We start from the raw sequence: 20,994 nt of genomic DNA, 5'->3' as shown, positions 1-20,994 counted from the left end.
TCTCTTAATTTTTTTCAGCCATATGCTGGGCCCTCACTCATTTCAGGTTTTTGACTGTTGAGGATCCCCATGATTCACAGACTGATGAAAAACATGGAATGGTTTGTCTTCTACCTATGGTACTAGTTTCCTCAGGAGAACCAGACCTTGGGACTCTCTCTTGATGTCTTCCTCTCCTTCGGGATAGAGTGAGGAGGAAACTGTGCCACGATCAGCAAAACCAAGAATTTAAAATCATTGGGATGGCCGTGAGATAAGGTTTAGACCAGGGCTTGGGGAGTACTTTGTTCTCAGCCCAACTCTATAAAATTAAATCACCTTTAAAATGTTTGAAAATTTTCAGAATAAGAAGTTGAGGGAAATGTTTGGTGTTTCCTGTATGAGAGGCACTGTAGAGATACTGTCGGGTAAAGTGGAGGCAGATATAAACACTATGCACAAGGAGCTCATAGTCTGCGATTTAAACCATACAGTACAGCAAGAAGGGCATTCTCAATTAATGGCTTAATCAATGGTAAAGAAACAGCTGGAAGGACTATAGTTACAGAATCCCTACCACTTAAGTTGATTTGTAAGACTTACACATACATGCCACATGAGCCCATATAATTATTTCTCCATAATAAGGGTATAATGAGAAAATGCTTTTACCTAAACAAACTGGTATTTTTAGGTAGTTTTAAAAATACAGTTACCTGGTCTTAACTTTTCATATACTCTCAAATCTTTTTCCACCTCAGATCAAAGAACTGATTGTCACCTTTGATGCAGAGCTTCGTCTTCTGAGGCATCAGAAACTGAAACTAGATATTCAGATGAAATTATCTGACCTTCACCATGTCACATTATTTCAAGAAATGCTTCTCCTCAAGAATTTTGAAAAACAGGAGAACATACTTCAAGAGCGTGTTAATTCATTAGACAAAGAAGAACAGGATATGCAAGTATGAACGGACAGGAGAGTGCTGGCTGGCTGTATCCTCTAGTTACGGAGGGGACTTGATTCTTCTTTTCCTTCTTCATCTTCTCAGCTTAATTCCCTCCATTGTTCTAATCCTCCTCTCTTGTCTTTTCTCCCTCCAAATGTTTGTGAATTGTAACCTTACATTGTACTATACCTTGTTCTCTGAGCCTGGTTTATCAGAAATACTCTATCACTTGTTCCTGTTTTTGTTCATTTAGTGGAAAATAAATGAAACTCTTAAAGAGATGGAAGAGAAAAAGAATGAAATCACCAAGCTCCAGGACCAAGAAAAAGCACTCTATGCTGGTTTCCAAGCAGCTCTTGGAGAAAACAATAAATTTACTAATTTTCTCATGAAAGTCCTGAAGAAGAGGATTAAGCGGGTGAAGAAAAAGGAGGTTGAAGGAGATGCCGGTTTGAATTTCTTTCTAACATATGATCTTATCTTTTTTCTCGTTAGCATGAAATGGAGAAGTAGCTAAGGACATATTTCTCACCTTTTATTCACTACAACATAGACAGAGGTGCTCTGAGGTTGAAGAAGAGATTATAAACCTGTAGGTCTCTAACCATCTGTAGTTAACTTGTGTGTGTGTATCTGGTCCAAGGCAGCTTTAGGGTAGTTTCATTTAATAAGCACATCTTCTCATTTCCCAATTGATTGTCATCTTTGATAAAATATCTCTTCATGTCTTTTGCCCATGTTTGAATGGGATTTTTGCTTTTGTATTCTTGAAGTTTAGGAGTTCTTTGTTATGGTCTGGATACTAGTCCTGTGTCAGATGCTTTGCAGATATTTTTTTCCAGTCTGCAGCTTGTTCTTTTCATTCCCTCAACAGGGTCTTTGACAGAACAAAAGTTTTATTTTTTGTTGAGGTCCAATTTATCAATTTTTCTTTTTTTTGGATCTTGTTTTGGTGTCAAAGTCTAGGAATTCATGGCCTAGCCCTGGGTCCCAAGGATTCTCTCCTATCTATTTCCAAAATTTTTATAGTTTTACATTAAAGTCTGCGATCCATTTGGGCTTAATTTTTATATAAGGCGTGAGACTTAGGCCAAGGTCTGTTTTTGCCTACTGTGAATGTCCAATTGCTCTAGCACCATTTGTTGGAAAAGCTTTCTCCCATTGAATTGCTTTTGATCTTTGTCAAAAATCACTTGGGTGTATTTGTGTGGATCTATTTCTGCGTGTTTGGCTCTGTTGATCAATTTGTCTCCTCTTCACCAATACTACAATCCTAATTACAGAGGCCATTGAGTTCTGAAGTCAGGTAGACTAATTCCTTCTATTTTATTCATCTTCTCCAATATTATTTTAGCTATTCTATTTCCTGTAACTTCCCATATGTTAGAATATTTTTTTATATCTACAAAAAATCTTGGTGGAATTTTGACAGCAATTGTATTAAACCTTTATATCAGTTTGGAGAGAACTTGCATCCTTACTCCATTGAATCATCCAGTGAATGAGCACAGTGTGTATTTAGAGCTTTGATTTCTCTCATCAGCATTGCATCATTTTCAACATAAAACTCATGTTCATGTTCTGTTAGATTTATACCAAGTATTTCCTTTTTTAAAAGTGATTTTAAGTGCTATTTAATTTTTTTAGCAGTAGAAATATTTTATTAAAATCTCATACAAAATCCTAGAAAATGAAATAAGTGGCATACTAATAATACACATTAGTACAATTTTATAATGCTGTTTGTTTATTTATTTATTTATTTATTTATTTTTAACGTTTATTTATTTTTGAGACAGAGAGAGACAGAGCATGAACGGGGGAGGGTCAGAGAGAGAGGGAGACACAGAATCTGAAACAGGCTCCAGGCTCTGAGCAGTCAGCACAGAGCCCCACGCGGGGCTCGAACTCACGGACTGCAAGATCGTGACCTGAGCTGAAGTCGGACGCTCAACCGACTGAGCCACCCAGGCGCCCCAATGCTGTTTTATTTTTAATCTTGGTGTCACATGTTCACACTGGCATATAGAAATACAGTTGCTTTTTAGATATTGATCACCTAACTTGTGACATCACTTAGTCTAGGAGTTTTTGATAGATTCCTTGGGATTTTCTATGTAGACAATAATTTCATCTGCAAATATGTTCAGTTTTATTTCTTTCTTTCTGATCTTTATGCCCATTTTCTTTTATTGCCTCATTGCACTGATTAGAACATCCAGTATTATATTGAAATAGAGTGCCAAGAGCTGACATCCTTGCCTTATTCCTAATCTGAGGCGGACAACATTCAATCTTTCACCATTAAGTATGCTACCTGTAGGTATTTCATAGATACTCTATCAAGTTGAGGAAGTTCCCCTCTGTTCCTAGTTTTCATTATGAATGAGTATTGATTTTTTTCAGATGTTTTTCTGCATTGGTTGATGATTATGTGATTTTTTTTCTTTAGCCTGTGAATATGGTGGGTTATATGGGCTGATTACTGATTATTGAATCAGACTTACACCCTTGAAATATCCTCTCCCTATGTTACATAATTCTTTTTATATGTTGTTGAATTCTATTTGCTAATATTTTATTTAAAAATGTTGTGTCTAGGGGCGCCTGGCTAGCTCAGGCAGTAGAGCATGCAACTCTTGCTCTTGGAGTTGTGATGTAAGCCCCATGTTGGGTGTGGAACTTACTTAAAACACACACACACACACACACACACACACGCACACGCACACACACACACACACACGCACAGCAAAAATACCTAAACCCCCCCAAAACAAAAAGAAATTTTATGTCTATATATTCATGTGGATCATTGGTCTGTAGCTTGCTTTGTTTCTCCTTTTTGTACTGTCTTTGTCTGGTTTTAGTATCAGGATAACATTAGCTTCAAAATATGAATCAGGAGGTCTTCTCTTTGATTTTCTAGAAGATAATGTGTATGGTGTTAATCATGTAAATGTTTGGCAGTGTTCTCCAGAGAAACTATTTGGACCTATAGATTTCTTTAGGGTAGTTTTAAAATTACAGAGTCAATGTTTTTAATAGTTATAGAACTTTTCAAATGTGGTAATTTGTATTTTTGTATGTATGAAAGTGGTCTGTCTCATCCAAGTTGCCAAATTTATGTGTGTAGGGATGTTGTATTTCCGTTATCTTTTTTAATGTCTGCAAGGTCATTAGTAATGTCTGTAGTAATATCACCTGTTGCATTCTTGATATTGGTAGCTTTTTTTCTTATTTCCCTACTTTTTTAGACTTGCTAGAGGTTTCTCAATTTTATTGATCTTTTTGAGAACAAACCAGCTCTTTGCTGAAGTGATTTTTTTCTACTTTTTTTGCTTTTTTCTGCTTTTAATTTTATTGATTTCTGCTCTTATCTTTAATATTACCTTCCTTCTGCTTGCTTGGGATTTATTCTGCACTTCTGTTTTTAGGTTTTAAGGTGAATTATTGATTTAAGACTTTTTCTCTTTTCTAATTTAGTGCTATAATTTCCAACACTGCTTTAGCTGTATTCCACAAATTTTGGTAAGTTTTTTTTTTTTTCATTTTCATTCATGTTAATGCAGTTTTAAAATTTGCATTGATCTTTCCTCTAGGTCCCATGGATTATATAGAAGTATGTTGTTTGGGTCCAAGTGTTTTGAGATTTTCCTGTTTTCTTTCTGTTTGTGATTCCTAGTTTGATTCTATTGTGGTCAGAGAACACATTATGCATGATGTATACTTCTTTTGTAGTTGTTGAAATTTGTTTAATGGTCTAACATATGGTCTGTCTTGGTGTGGGTACTTGAAAAGAATGTATATTCTGCTGTTTTGGGTTAAGTCTTCTATTACTGTCAATTAGATCCTATTGGTTAATGATGCTATTAACCAACTTCTGTAGTATGTAGTCTGATTTTCTGTATAGTTCTAATCAAATGCTGAGAGAGGCGGTGTTGAAGTCTCCAAATATAATCATGAATTTATCTATTTCTCTTTTCATTTCTGTCAGTTTTTGCTTCATATTTTGTAGCGCTGTTATTTTTATGCATACACATTTAGGATTGCTATGTCTTCTTGGTAGATGGACACTTTTATCATTATATAAGGTCTTTCTCTGTCTAGAGTAATTTTTTTTTGCTCTGAAGTCTACTTTATCTCATGTTAATATAGCCACTCTTGCTTGGCTTTGGTTAATATTTGCATGATATATCTTTTCTTTTACTTTCAATTTGACTATATTATTAGAAGTGAATTTCTAGCAGATAGCATATAGTTAATGTTTTTCACCCACTCTTTGTCTTTTAATTGGTATACTTAAACCATTTACATTTGATGTGTTAGGGCTTAAGTCTGTCGTTTAATTTTTTTTTTATTCTCTCTGTTTTCTATCTTCTACATTTTCCCGTCCTCCTGTGGGCTACTTGAACATTTTTTAGAATTCCATTTTAATTTTCTCTAGTGTTTTGAGTGTATCTCATTGTGCAACATCTTTAGTGATTGATTTATAAATTGCATTATATATACATAATTTATCCCAGACCACCAGTGTCATCATTTTACCAGTTTAAGTCATGTATAGAATCCTCATCTGCCTTTAAATCCCCCAAACGGAGGAGGGAAGCCTATTATATTTACCTATAGTTTTGCTTATCATATTTATTCTTCCTTGATGTTCCAAGTTCCTTAAAAAAAAAAGAATTTTCCTTCTGTTTAGAGAATTTCCTTTATCTGCTCTTTTGGGGTAGGTATACTAGTGGCAATTTTTTTCCCCCCTTAATCTGAAAGTGTTTTGATTTCCTCTATTTCAGAAAGACATTCTCCCTGGGTATAGGATTTTAGGTTTACTTTTTTTTTCTTTCTGCATTTGAAAAATATTGTGCTACTTCCTTCTGGCCTCCATGGTTTCTGATGAGAAATACCCTGATATTCAAATTGTTCATCACTTATAGGTGAAGAATCACTTTTCCCTCACTGCCTTCAAGATTTTTTTATCTTTAGTTTCCAGAAGATTGGCCATGAGGTGCCTTGGAGTAGATTCTTTGGGTTCATACTGATGGGGCTTCACTCCTTTTATCTGTAGGCTTATGTTTCGCCAAATTTGAGAAGTTTCTAGTCATTGTTTCTTCAAGTGCTTTTGAGAACCCCCTCTTTCTTTACTCCTTTACATGAGTCCTTTTGGGACTCATGGCATGACTGTTTGACATTTCATTATAGTCCCATAGGTCCCTGAGGCTCTGAGGCTTGGAATTTGTTTTTTGTTGTTGTTGTTGTTGTTGTTTTTCTAGTCTTCTTTCTGTTTTTCAAACTGGCTAATTTCCATTGTTCCCTCTTCAGGTTTACAGATGCTTTCCTGTGTCTCCCTCCATTCTGCTGTTGAGCCCATTCACTAAGTTTCTGTTCTAGTTATTGTATTTTCAGTTCTAAAATTTCCATTTAATTCTTCTTTGTATCATTTATTTCCTGATACTTTTTATTTCTTTGAACAGGCTTTGTATTTTTTTATTTGCTTAAAGTGTGTTCATTATTGGTCACTGAAGAATTTTCATTATGGCTATTTTAAATATTTTGTCAATTAATTCTAACATTTCTGTCGTCTTAATGTTGACATTTATCCATTGTCTTTTCCCATTCAGATGGAGATCTTCCTGGTTCTTGGTATGATTAGTAACTTTCAATTGAAACCTGGAAACTTTCATATTATGTTAGGAGACTTTGTATCTTACTTAATTCCTCTGTTTTATTTGGCTTTCTCTAACACTGCTCTGACAGAGAAAGGGTATGTGTATATTCCTTATTGCCAGGTGGAGGTACTCGGCCTTCACTGTCACTCAAGGGAAGGAGGATCTCTTTGTTCTGGAGTTCTGATTCTCCATGTAGTCTCTACTGACAACATAGTGGGGGTGGCCTTGGTACCTGTGGGCAATGGTGAAAGTCCTGACTCTCCACTAGGGTTCTTCTTCTTCTACTTCTACTTCTACTTCTACTTCTACTTCTGCTGCTGCTGCTTCTGCTTCTTCTGCTTCTTCTTCCTCTTCTTATTCTTCCCCTCCTTCTCCTTCCTCTTCTTCCGCCTCCCCCTCCTCTCCTCCTCCTCCTCCATTAGGTTTCTTCTAATATGACCTGTGTGGGAGGAGGAAGTGAGTCTTATTGTTGCCAGGTAAAAGTAGAAATACAGGGTGCCCATGTGGTCTCCACAGACATCTTGGTGGGGGGTGAAAGCAGGGCTGGTTACCAGCCAGCAGGAACAAATATCCCGGTTCCCTGCTTGGTCTTCTCTGATACCATCCTGGGTGGTGGGAATGTGGGGTACCTGACTGCAGCTTTGCAAGGGTGAATGTCTAGTTCCCCCACTTCACCTTCACTTATGGGGGTGGGAGTGGGACCACAATTTTTTTTCCTGTGGTGTTTATTTAGAGTATTATCTAAAAAATTTGTCTTGTTAGGCTTCCTCTTTCTTGGCTGTTTGGCTAGAGAGAGCAGGCTCTTGTTGGGCCTTTTTATAGCTGTATCTACTGGTGTTTCCAGGCCACTAATTTATTCATTTCTAAGTCTGAAATATAAGAGGAAAAGAAGACCCAAAAAATTCACCACAGTGTTGTTTCTCAGGTCCTGAGGTTCATATTTAGTCTGCCTTCTTTCCATTTTTTAGAATCTTCTGTTTATTTTACATATAATGTCCAAGTTTTAGCTGTATTTTGCAGGAGGAATAGGAAAAAAATGGGCCTAATTCATCTTCCTCAAAGTTGAAATCTATGAAAAGAATTTTAGTCTAATTTTAAACTCTGCTGATTTATTTCATAAAATGATACAGACCACCTAAAATAATTTTAAGGAGATAATAAATTTAAGAAATCTTCTAGAGAGTATGAGGTGCATGTCTTATTTCTAATTTGATGTTCCATAAAATAGAAATTGCCAATTGGTGATCTAGGGCTCATAAATCGCCTCAAAGTGTTTAAAAAGAAAACAGCATAGAGTGGGAATCTACAATCGCTTATCTAAAACTCTTGGGAGCAGATGAGCTTTAGTATTTATTTTTTTATAGTTTATAAAAGCTTTGTATATGGCACTGTTAAAGAAAAAATGATTTATGGCACTTGTTAAAGAACAATAAAGCAGACTTTATTCAGCGTCACTACTACAAGGGGATTTTATTTTATTTTTAAAATTTATTTTTGAGAGAGCATAAGTGGGGGGAGACAGAGAAGGGACAGAGGATTAGAAGTGGGCTCTGTGCTGATAGCAGTGAGACCAACGTGGGCTTGAACCCACAAACCATGAGCTCATGACCTGAGCCAGAGTCGAACACTCAACCCACTGAGCCACCCAGGTGCCCCCAGTGGGATTTTATAATAGGGGAGAGAGATCAGCACAGCTTTGAATATAACAAGGACAAGTGGAGAGTTATAGCCAAGGAACAGGTTGGGAGTCAGTGGGTGGAAAATTACTAAGAGGTAGGGTAATTCTTTGCAAGACTGACCTAACAGGATTCTTACTGAAGCCTGGCCAGAGTAAAAAGATAGTGAAGATAAGGAATAAGGAGGAATCTGATCAAAAACAAGAGTGTGGGAATTTTACTAAATTGATGCTGCAGGATTCTTGCTAAAACTGGACAAATGGGTCAATAGCCAAACCTATGGTCCACTACTTGTCAGAGAGAGGACTCAGAGGAACCTGACTCAGTTTTGTCAAAGAAGAGAGACTTTGTCAACTAACACCCCCAACAGGGGTTAGTGCAGGATCTCTAAAATCAAACACCTTAATATTTTTGCAGCAAGACAAATATTCACACAAAGTAGGTTAAATAAAGATTATAAATAGCATTACTTAAGGGAAGTTATGAAAATATTCTTTTCAAGGCACTATGATTTAGTAATTGTGGACCTATAAAACCAAGGGTGTGTTAGATGCGTCACAGCATAAGCAGTTTGGCAGCTTGGTCTCAACCCTCTTGGACTCAATGCATTGAAATTAATTGCACAACATTCTGCAGGCATTTGAGCTTATGGTCTCTGCATCCTCAACCATTTATTTATTTTTTGTTTGTTTTTAATTGGTTATTTTATTTTGTAGAATTTTATTTATTTAAAAATAATTTTTTGGGGCACCTGGGGGGCTCAGTTGGTTAAGCATCCGACTTCAGCTCAGGTCATGATCTCACGGTCTGTGAGTTCGAGCCCCACGTCAGGCTCTGTGCTGACCACTCAGAGCCTGGAGCCTGTTTCGGATTCTGTGTCTCCCTCTCTCTCTGCCCCTCCCCTGTTCATGCTCTGTCTCTCTCTGTCTCAAAAATAAATAAACATTAAAAAAAATTTTTTTTAAATAAAAATAATTTTTGATTGAAGTATACTTGACAAACAATATTACATTAGTTTCAAGTGTACAACATAGTGACTCTATGTTATACTCTGCTCACCACAAGTGTAGCTACCATCTGTCACCAGACAACACTAGTACAGTACCACTGACAATATTCCCAATGCTGTTCCTTTCGTCTCATGACTTATTCATCCATAACTGGAAAGCCTATACTTTCTACTCCCATTCACCCATCCCTCTGGCAACCATCAGTTTGTTTTCTCTATTTATGGCTCTGCTCCTGCTTTTTTTGTTTCTTAGTTCATTTGTTTTTGTTTTTTAAATTCCATTTATAAGTGAAATCACATGGTATTTCTCTTTCTCTGACTTACTTCACTTAGCATTATGCCTTCTAGATCCATCCATGTTGTTGCAAGTAGCAAGAGCTCACCTCTCTTTTATGGCTGAGTAATATTCCATTGTGTATATATGTGTGTATTGATGGACACTTGGGTTGCTTCCATATCTTGGCTATTGTAAATAATGCTGCAATAAATGTAAGGGTGCATATATCTTTTTGAACTAGTGTTTTCATTTCCTTTGAGTAAATACCCAATAGTGGAATTACTGGATCATATGGTAGCTTTATTTTTAATTTTTTGAGGAGTCTCCATACTGTTTTCCACAGTGGCTGCACCAATTTACATTCCCACCAACAGTGCAAGAGGGTTCCTTTTCCCCTGCATTCTCACCAACACTTGGTATTTCTTGTCTTTTTGATTCTAGCCATTCTGACAAGTGTAAGGTGATACCTCATTGTGGTTTTGATTTTCATTTCCCTGAAATATGAGTGATGTTGAGCATCTTTTCATGTGTGTCTGTTGGCCATCTGTATGTCTTCTTTGGAAAAATACCTATTCAGGTTCTCTGCCCATTTCTTAATCAAATTATTTGGGGTTTTTTTTGGTGTCATAGAAGTTCCTTATATATTTTGGATGTTAACTCATTGTTTATATCATTTGCAATGTCTTTTCCCATTCACCATGTTATCTTTTTGTTTTGTTGACGGTTTTCTTCACTGTGCAAAATATTTTTATTTTGGTGTAGTTCCAATAGTTTATTTTTGCTTTTGTTTCCCTTGCTTTAGGAGGAATATCTAGAAAGATGGGTTTTTTTGCCAGTGTCAAAGAAATTACCTCCTATATTTTCTTCTAGTAGTTTTATAGTTTTAGGTCTCACATTTAGGTCTCTAATCCATTTTAAGTTCATTTTTGTGTATGGTATAAGAAAGTGCCTTCCCGCCCCCCCCCCCCCCCAAAGAAAGTGGTCTAGTTTCATTCTTTTGCATGTATCTGTCCAGTTTTCCCAGCACCATTTGTTGAACAGACTGTTTTCCCCATTGTCTATTCTTCTCTCCTTTGTCACAGATTGATCGTATAAATGTGGGTTATTTCTGGGCTCTGTATTTTGTTCTCTTGATCTAGGTGTCTATTTTTCTGCCAGTGCCATGCTGTTTTGATTATTATAACTTAGTAGCATATCTTGAAACCTGGGATTGTGATACCTCTGGTTTTGTGCTTTTAAGACTTGTTTTGGCTATTCAAGGTCTTTTGTGATTCCATACAAATTTTGGGATTATTCATTCTAATTCTGTGAAAAATGCTATTGGTGTTTTGATAGGCATTGCACTGAATCTGTAGATTGCTTTGGATAGGATTGTCTTTAACCATTTTAAACTCTTCCAAACATATTGACTAAGTGCCTGATTTCTCTGTTATTTTCCTAATGACCAACTCATTGGAAAAAATACTTTTTTTTAAAATCTGGGATTTAGCTTAACACAGGAACTTCTCTGCTTATTAACAATGCCTTCCTCTCAATTTAGATGAAGAAGAAGATAGTGATGAATCAAGTGAAGAAGAATCCAGCCTAGAGAGTGATGAAGATGAGTCTGGATCTGATGATGAGGTTTTTGATGATTCTATTTGCCCAACAAGTAAGTTGGAAAAAGCCATGTGTTCTCTGTGAAATGTGGAGATGGACTGAGCATACCAAGGGGGTCCTTTTTTGGTTTCTCAGTTGTCTCATAATAAAATTTAAGGCAAGACTGGTTTAAGTTGTATGAAGTATAGTCAATGATTATTTATTTATTTTTTTTGGCTCTCTGGATGATTTATTTTCTTTTCCCTTAGGCAGCCATTAATGAATGGCAAATAATTTGCAGATAATTTATAGTTTATTCACAATCAAATTATGCAGAAATTTTCATTTTATAGAGAAATTATCGATTGTACTGTGTGTGTATATTTTTAATGAAGCTTTCCCATTTTGACAAACCCATTCAAATTTTCTTTTTTTACTTTTATTTTTAATTTAGTTTATTTTTAACTTATCAATATATCATGATCACCTTTATTTTTTAAGCCTATTTTTGTTTATTTTTGTTTCTTTTTAATATGAAATTTATTGTCAAATTGGTTTTCATACAACACCCAGTGCTCATCCCAACAGGTGCCCATTCAAATTTTCATATTTAAAATCTGCTTTGTATAAGGGTACTTTGTACCAGTTTCGTGGAGACGCTTAGCAGTTTATGTTCACTGTTTTCCCTGGTAAAAGCAGTCTGAAGCAGCTAGACCAATATTCTTACAGTCTCAATAGATGAATAGTCCAGTGCAGGAAAAACAGTTTCTTTTTGGTCTGAAATTGATCTTCCTAGCCATTTTATATAAATTTTAAAGTTTCATTTCAAATAAAGTTTAAATCTTGTTTTAATGTTGTAAACAAGAGACTTCCTAAAATCACATGCATGAGTGAAATAGAGCTCAAAAGATTAAATACAGCTTATTTTATAGCAGGATTAAATGGTCTGAAAAAAGTCTCACAGCTCATCTATTAGTGGTGGAACTAGGGTCAGAACTAAGGTTTCTAAATTCTATTGTAATACTCTTATTTTCACATTCTTTATCTATTGCTTGGTGTATAAATGTGGCTGTGATGTGATATAGTGGAAATTAATAGATAATGTGAATCCCACTGTGTCACATATCAGTTACATGACCTCTCTGAGACTTAGGGTCCTCACCTATAAAGTAGGAACAACAGTTTCTACCTTGCAGGGGCCTATGAGTTTTGAGTGAGATAATGTGCATAAAGGGCTTAACAGAAAGCCTGGCTCATAGTACTGCTCAGAATGTCAATACTGTATCATAATTGCTATCATGATTACTTATACTATTAATAATTGCCACCTGGAACAATGGAGCCCTAAGTGTAGTCATTATTAATTCTTTATTTTTAAGTTTATTTATTTATTTGGGGGGGGGCACAGAAAGAGAGAGAGAGAGAGAGAGAGAGAGAGAGAGAGAGAGAGAGAATTCCAAGCAGGCTCTACACTAACACCATGGAGCCCAAAGTGGGGCCCAATCTCATGGACCATGAGATCATGACCTGAGCCAAAAACAAGAGTCAGATGCTTAATCGACAGAGCCACCCAGGCATCCTGGTCATTATTAATTCTGAAGCTCCAAAGTCTACACTTCTAAACTTACCACATTCTATAGCAATGGGGCTTCTTTTTAATTTTGACTGTCTTTTCAGATTGTGATGTGGGTCTTTTTGAACTGGCCCTTCAACTTCGAGAGAAAAGGCTGGACATCGAGGAGTCCTTAGTTGAAGAAAAGAAAATTATAGATAACCTCAAAAAGGAATATGACACACTATCCAAAAAAGTACGGTTGTGTGCCTACTTGTTTATCCTTTCCCAACATGCTGTTTTTGTCCTTCCAGCTGCAGTACTGCCATTTCATAGCAATGACCTAAGTTAGGACTTCTCTCCAGAGAAGAAACATTTTAATTATTACATTTTAAGTGTTTCCTCTTCAAGTGTATTTGTGGTGGCAGCTGTTGCCCTTTTGAAGACTGGATTCCTTTATCTAAATCACTGACCTCTAAACTTTTTTTAATGTTTTTTTATTTATTTTGAGAGAGAGAGAGAGAGAGTGCATGTGCACATGTGTGCCTATGAGTAGGGGAGGGGCAGAGAGACAGAGGGAGAGAGAGAATCTCAAGCAGGCTCCATGGTGTCTACGGGCTTAAGCCCACAAACCATGAGATCATGACCTGAGCTAAAAGCAAGTCAGATGCTTAACCAAGGGAGCCCCCCAGGCATTCCTAAACTTTTTTTTACTACATACTTCTATATGTAAAGAAAATTGTGGAGCATGTATCCCCACAATAAATGTACATTTATTTACAAATTATATTCATGAATTACTGTACTAATACATTTTGTACATTCACAAACAAAGAAATGAAAAAGAATAAGATAAAAATAAATGGGAATGGAAACTGGTCTTTCTGTACCCCATTACATCACTTTGTTGACCCTCTGGGGTGCGTGCATCCCATGTTGGAGACCATGAAGCTAAACTGGTATAATTATGTTGAGGGATGGCCGCCTTATTTGCTCATTTTCCCTCTTAGATACTCTTTTCTAGAGACACATTGCTTAAATCATATTCACAAATATTTTTAATAGATTGTTTCTCCTCTTGCAAATAGGAAATGATTTGGAGGATTTTCAAGTTTTTTAAATGAAGAACATGCTTTATGAATGCTTTAGTTGGTAGTTTTGTTGCTTTAAATGGGCTTTTTTCCTTTCATATATTGAGGTCATTATGGCCAAAAGAGATTCCCACCATTTTGACCAAGACATTCCATGCCAAGTGCTGCTTTTCATGCAGCAAATAAAGGGAGATGAGGATAGGCCTTCTGAACTTTTATTCACAACACCTTTACAACCTTGGGGATATAGGAATGATTGAAAAAGTGGTGTGGATCATGACTTAGCAGAAAGAAAATAACATACATTTCTGGGCTGCAAACTGGGATCATTCATTTAATCACAGCCCAGGTCCTGCTCATCTCCCAAGATGTCCTCCTTTATCACCTGAGGTATAGTGTTTGCTGGTTCTTGCCCACATTTCACACATGGGGCTTTCCACAGGTAAAAATTGTGGCAACTAATCTGAATGCAGCGGAGGAGGCCCTGGAAGCTTACCAACGAGAGAAGCAGCAGCGTCTGAATGAACTGCTCGTTGTGGTTCCCCTCAAGCTCCACCAGGTGATGGGTCTGGAGTGGATGCCCCACCCCATCTGAGCAGAAAAGCCACCACACCCAGGCTTTTCCAGGGAAGATTCGCAGATCACTAGTGGGAAGAAGTGCAGTCCTTTGCTGAGAATTCTGTCTGAATAATGACACCCTAACTTTTCTTATCCATTCTCAGATTGTTATGAAAGAGTAATAGCCAAACACAGGTATTTCCCTATGGCCCATTATGACTTCAAAAGTCCAATTAATTGTTTCAGTCTGATGAAATGAGCAGCCTATGACTCAATTTTTTTTTAATTTATCTTTTTAGTTTATTTATTTTTCTAGTAACCTCAAACCCAATGTGAGGCTTGAACTCACGACCCCAAGGTCAAGAGTCACGTGCTCTTCCGAGCCAGCCAGGTGCTCCAAATAGCCAGCCTATGACTTAAGAAAGAAACGTCTTAGAAGTTGAAATCTTGGATCTTGTGTACAGGTCACTTTTCACACCATCTTTAAGTAGACAAGAACTAATGGTGCAAGAATTGTCTTAACAGCTGCTTGTTAATGAGGAAGGGCAAGACAAAAGAAAAACGTCCTTTTTCTTTTTTCCCTCTTTGCCCATTTCCACACTCTATTTGAATTACAACTTACATTTAAATGCAAAGATACATATCAGAGAAAAGGCCTATCAGGTCTTTTGTCAGGTAAAGAGGGAAAGCTGTATTTTAGAAGGGAAGCCTTAGATCAGCCTCACATATATTTTGTGTAACCTGACCCAAACTGGATTAGCCATATAAAGCAATTTGTCTAATATCCCCACCCTGAAATGCTTGTTCCTTGGTTATGCAGTAGACATTAGGCATAGTCTGTGGGAAGATTTGCTGTCTCTAAAGGGACATAATGTGGCTTACTATCTGAAGGCCACTTCCTGCTTTCCTTTACTCAGTAGTGGGAATGATAGAAGTCCAAAGGCAATGACCTAAAACAAGGGACAGAGAAGGAAGTGCTTTCTGTGATCTTACATTTCATTCGGTCTTTGTTTTTGTTTTGTTTTTGTTTGTTTGATAGATAGAGCATATAGTGTTTGGAGAAATACCTAATGATCTTTCTGGAACCTTGGTCTTTTCTAACCATTCCTTGGGACGGCTGCAAGAGCGAATCAGACAGCTTCATGAGGAAAATTCCAAGCAGCAAAAACTCAACAAAGAATGCCGGGAGAGGCGTAAACAGCTTATCCGAGAAAAGAGAGAGATGGCAAAAACTATAAGCAGTGAGTAACTAAGCCCATGGTTTATCTAGCACTATCTATTGATAAGAGAAGGAACTATTAAGTGACCATCTCCAACTCTGAAAACAGTAATAATCACAGAATCAGAACCACTGAGAGCAAGGAAACACCTTCTTGTCTTCCTAGCTGCCATCTCTCCTCCTATCACTGAAGCGTCCCCCTCTTGTTTTAAAAGAATGAGTCTTTTATCATAGAAACTATTTCTCTTAAGTTTAAAAGGTTTTTTTGCATGATGAAATATAGAGTAACATGGTAACTGTGTGCTAACAACCAAGTTTAAGAAATTAAAACATGGAAGGGACAACTTAATCCCCTTCTCTTTCCGATATTATCTGCTATCCCCTTCCCCAGGGTCAACTGGCAGGTAAGTACGCATGCATATCTATGTATCCACACATAATATATGGAATCTTGTGCATGTTTATAACTGTACTATATTGTTCATATCATTTTTCAGTTCACTTTATTAAACCAATTTTTGAGAGGTATCCATATTGTTATAGATAATTTATTCACTTTAACTGCTGCTACCATATTCCATTATAGGACTTGGAAAGAATTTATTTCTTCAATCTTCTGTCGATGGATATTTAGGGTATATCTATTTTTTGTGATTATGGAGTTAGAGTAAACCTTCTTGTACACCTCTCCCTGCCCATGTGAGAAGGTGAATCCCCAGGACCGGGGTCTTTGGTTTGTAGGGGGATTATGCATTTTCAGCTCTCCTATATATTGCCAAGTTGCCCTCTAGGGTGGTTGTACCATTTTATCTCACTCCTGCCTCTCTCCTCTTCCCCAGCACTGTGTGAGAATTGTCTAGACTCTATATTCTCAGGAACATTTGATGCTGTCAAGTGTTAATATTTTTTTGCCAGCCTTGTGGATGTTAAATTGTGTTTCACTATGGTTTTTATTCATGTTTCCTGGATTCTGGTGAGGTTGAACATCTTTGCATACATTTATTGCCATTTATTTGTGTTTCCTTTTCTGTAAATTGTCTGTTATATACTTCGCCTATTTTTTACTTCTATTTCTTGTTTTCTTATTGATTTTGGGGAGTTCTTTCTGTATTCTGTCTTTGTCCATTAAGTGCATTTCAAATTTCTTCTAGTTTGTGAGTTAATTTTTTTACTTTGTTTAGTGTATCTTTTTTGGGATATAGACATTTAAAATCAATATAGCTAATGTTATCAATTTTTTTTTTTTTTTGCATTGTGTCTATGTGTAGGTCTTAAGAAATCCTTTCCTGTTTTGTGATCATAAAGATATTTTGTCTACGGTTTCCTCTATTACTAGTGTTCTTCATATTTGCATTTTTAATCTATCTGGAGTTAAGGTGGTTACTATAAGATGTACAGTATAAAGAGTACTATCCTTTAAAAAATACTTTTTGTAGTATTTGATATATGGAACATGAGTGTAAGTTGTGAATTTTTCAACTTTAAAAATAACAATATTGCCAATACTTTACTACTTTAATGCCACAGAACTGTACAGTTGAAAATGATTAAAATGATACATTTTTCTTTTGTGTATTTTACCACGTTTGAACTATATTTACATTTTTTAATTTGAAAAAGAAAAAATGGGAAGACTATGGTGGTCAACTGGTCAACCAATCCAAGTTGCTTGGATTTGTAGAGGCCAGTTTCCAATGAGTGTTGATGGTTCTGCCTTCATGGGTGGCTGGATTATAAAATTTAAAAAAAATACACATTAAGACTCCAGGTTTAAATAACACTTATTTGAGACACAGAGTTTTCTTAGGTGTAGGCCTTCTCATGTACTTCACATTCCTCTGGCTTCTGTAGCTCATGAATATTGTTTATATTTGAAAGTGCTATTCATCAAACCAAGGAATAAGCTAGTATAAAAACAAGGAAAGAAGCTTGTTTCCCTTTGGGTAACTCTCAGTTTGGGAAAATGTGTGAAGATGAAATGAGGTATTCAAATTTTCAGAATGTGAATGGAAATAAAAGGGAATAATCTGTGTGATATAAGGTTTTTCAGCAACTTTCAGTTCTTCTCTCACCCATCCCCCGGCCCATTTTCTAAAAAGCAAGTTGTGAGTCTGGTTAAAGACTGATCTGAATCTGAAAGTAGAACTAGGAATGGGTTCCTTTTCTGTAAGCCAGCAAGCAAAGGCTTAGCAGTGATGAGAAACACCACAGTTGGCTTGTTGTTGCCTTCTTTCCTCCCCAGACCCATGGGCAAGAAGAGGGGAGTCTAGAACATGGTGATGGGAAGAGGTAAGTTCATTCACTCCATTCCAAGGATGACACAGCTCTAAGCCATGGGGAATGCATGTGGTAAATATTCCAGAAGGCTTTATGTCTCTAGTGAACACTAGCTGGCCTGAGTAGGAGAAAGGCATAGGCTGGTTCCACAGAGAGAATGGCAAGGACCAGAGTCCGTGTCCTAGTACATGAGGCTGTCCTGAGAAAGGGCATTTGCTGAAGGGAGTCGAAGTTCTTACTGAGAGGCCAAGCAGGCAGCCACAGGCTAGCACACATGTTCAAATGTTCTAACCTTAATTTTTGTATCACTGATTATCGTGACCACATTACACAAGTCACTGGGAACCCTACTCACATAGAAGTGAATAACCCCTCCCTGGATAGGGCACAATGGCAGCCGTGGTTACACCATTATGTTCAGTCATAACAATGATACCAGAATACAAACTTCTGCACTGTAGCAGAATTGTATCATCTCATTATACTTTCAAGCCTTCAGACTTACGGGGCACTCTGGTGATTGAGAAAGTCTTGTTACAAGATTTTATTTTCTGGGGGAGCTCAGACCCCACAAATGGAATTTTCTCCAGATGTTCCAGTGTTCTCATGTTGAGAAAAGGCAGTAAACAAAAGTAAAATATATTGCATGTTAGATGGAAATCATTGCTAAGAAGAGAAATTAAGAAGGAATTGAAAGGAGAGTGCTCAGGTGAGTAGGGGCCAGGAACTGCTCCCTGGAAACATGGCTTACCTGGTAAGGTGTGGTTTTCCCTGGTTAGAGGATGAAGACCTGCTCTTGGTTACCACTTCAGGACTGAGTGTATTGGAAATGAGCCTTTTACCCATCTCACAACTTGCTTTCAGAAAATGCGCTGGGGAGAGGGAGCCATGTGGTTATTTGGGAAGAGCATTTCAGTCAGTGGGAACTGAGAAGGAGTGAGCCTGGAATGTTTGAGAAGCAAACAGGAGGCCAGTGTGTCTGCAGTTAATGAGGAGAGAAGTATAGGGCAGGAGGTGGGGAGAGATCACAGGGGCAGGACAGACCTTGTAAGGCCTCATGAACTACTGCAGTGACGTTAATTTTTACTTGGAGTAGGATGGAACTTTTCCTCTAAGTGCCTGCTCTGTTCCTAACACTAGATGCTATAGAGATAAGTAATTTAAAAAAAAATCTGAAGCATCCCTAGTCTAGTTGGGGCCCATTAACAGTCTGCGGAGGGACACCTCATAGCATGTAAGCCAGCGGGGAAAGCGGAGTCGGCTTTATACAGGATTTTCAAGTAGGTGAAAACACAGGAATGGGCATTGTAGGTGAGCAAAGGAGCAGGTAAAGATTCACAGGAAAAATCAACTGGTAACATAAAATCCTTTACCATCCTCTTGCAAAATCTGTTCTATAGAATGTTGTTGTTACTGGTATTGTTCATTTAATAACCATGGAACTACTGAACAACCTAAGACGGTGATGTCTTCTTTTAGAAATGGAAGAAACGGTCCGTCAGCTAATGATCAGCAAGTTTGGCCGTGTGATAGACCTAGAAGCCCTTCAGACACTTTCTGTGAATACAACGCTTGAAGAGCTAAAGATCAAAAAACTTCGAAAGGAGCTATCAAATGCAAAGGAAATGAAGATGTGGGAGGTAACGGATGGGAGGACAGGTGACCCAACTTGGTCGAACTTGGGTTGAGGCAAGAAATGCTGTCAGTGGTTCCCATGAAACATCTGTGCAGCTAGAGATGATTCTGTGAGCCCCACTTGGCTCCCCATGATATTAAGCCTGTCTTGCATCCTTACCATTCATTTAGTTTAAGGGACTTGCCTATCTTGTGCTAGTGAAAACACCAGCACTGGGTTTTGGGGTCTTAAGTACATGGACATACGATGACAAAATGGCATGGATGATTACAAACATGCCACTTTGAGGTCTACATTAATGTATAAATAAATGTTCTGGCAGTGTTAGAGATGGAACTGCTCTGCTCTGAGGGTCCCAATTATATTATTCCCTATTGCTTTTGCATGCTTTTAGTATCTGGAAATTAGAAAACATCTCTAAGTAATAAATTCTATAACCAGGTATGGGCTATTTAGCTGGTAGGATCTTAGAAGATGTTAATGCCTACATTGTTGCCTGAGCTATGAGATGAGGCAGTGCCCCAGTTACAGCCAGATTCAAACACAGGAGCTTTTATAAAAACTTTGCAAGTCACCAGATCACTGTGACTTCTTCAGTTTCCAGTTTTACCTCATCCGTAGACAGGGTAGGAGAAGAGGTTCCTAGTGCTATCTTGTCTCATCTTTGCTATCCAAGATTCACCACAATGCTTTGAAGAAGCAAATTACTGGAGCGTTCATGTCAGTGGGACTGGTTCCTTTCAGGGGAATGCTGGAGATAATAGGGGCAACCTAAAATAATTTTTTGAAGCAGTAAGAGAACAAAGAAAGCCATTAGGACACCTATGGCCATTCAAGCTGGCTACCTTGAGGATCATGGGCCGAGACTGGGAAAAGAACAATATATGAGAGCTTGCTGTTTCAATTAATGTTCTTCCTTTTAAATAATGAATAGCAGCATTCAGTATGCACACTCATTTCATTCTTCAACATAAATCGGTATCTATCTTATTTTTACCTATTTTGATCCTTGAGCATACCTACATTCTGCTTTTCTCTAATCAAACCAGAGACAAGGCAGTTGGCCCAGGTTGCATCTTAATATTGATTTCTGATTAAATTTTTCCATATGCATGTTTGTTGAATGGTTTTGATCAAATCTGGACATGCATTTTTCTAATTCATCTCTTATTCACTTAATCCATTTTGCATCTTCCTGCCCTGGCAGGAAAAGATTGCTCAAGTACGATGGGAGCTGATGATGAAGACAAAGGAACACACCAAAAAGCTTCATCAGATGAATGATTTATGTACCGAAAAGAAGAAACTTGATTCTCGATTGAATACACTACAGAACCAGCAGGTATGTTACTTCTTTTCAGACCCTTTATCACAGTTGGGGAAACTCTAAAGGTAACTATTCACAAGACTATCAAGTACTGGCATTTACACAAATTTTGATCTCAAGACCACGTCCAGCCCACCTGGGTCCCGGAGGACATGAAGTTGCTGGTACCTACTATATAAGTGAGTCTGAGGGACTG

At 37.4% G+C, this 20,994-nt stretch overlaps 1 protein-coding gene across 1 annotated transcript in view; it reads left to right on the top strand.

Moving 5' to 3' along the window:
* Window positions 1-20,994, top strand: part of CFAP44 (cilia and flagella associated protein 44) — a 157,203-nt gene that overhangs the window by 132,901 nt on the left and 3,308 nt on the right. The window contains exons 27-34 of the mRNA XM_043594190.1: window positions 741-944; window positions 1,183-1,378; window positions 11,101-11,211; window positions 12,816-12,946; window positions 14,224-14,340; window positions 15,379-15,580; window positions 19,315-19,475; window positions 20,679-20,813. Of these exons, the coding sequence (XP_043450125.1) occupies window positions 741-944; window positions 1,183-1,378; window positions 11,101-11,211; window positions 12,816-12,946; window positions 14,224-14,340; window positions 15,379-15,580; window positions 19,315-19,475; window positions 20,679-20,813 (1,257 nt within the window). The remainder of the gene's footprint in view (window positions 1-740; window positions 945-1,182; window positions 1,379-11,100; window positions 11,212-12,815; window positions 12,947-14,223; window positions 14,341-15,378; window positions 15,581-19,314; window positions 19,476-20,678; window positions 20,814-20,994) is intronic.

The sequence above is a fragment of the Prionailurus bengalensis genome, chromosome C2, assembly GCF_016509475.1.
Source record: "Prionailurus bengalensis isolate Pbe53 chromosome C2, Fcat_Pben_1.1_paternal_pri, whole genome shotgun sequence".
NCBI classification, from domain to species: Eukaryota; Metazoa; Chordata; class Mammalia; order Carnivora; family Felidae; genus Prionailurus; species Prionailurus bengalensis.
The sequence above is the reverse complement of the archived record's forward strand: the minus strand, read 5'-3'. Positions and strand labels throughout refer to the sequence as shown.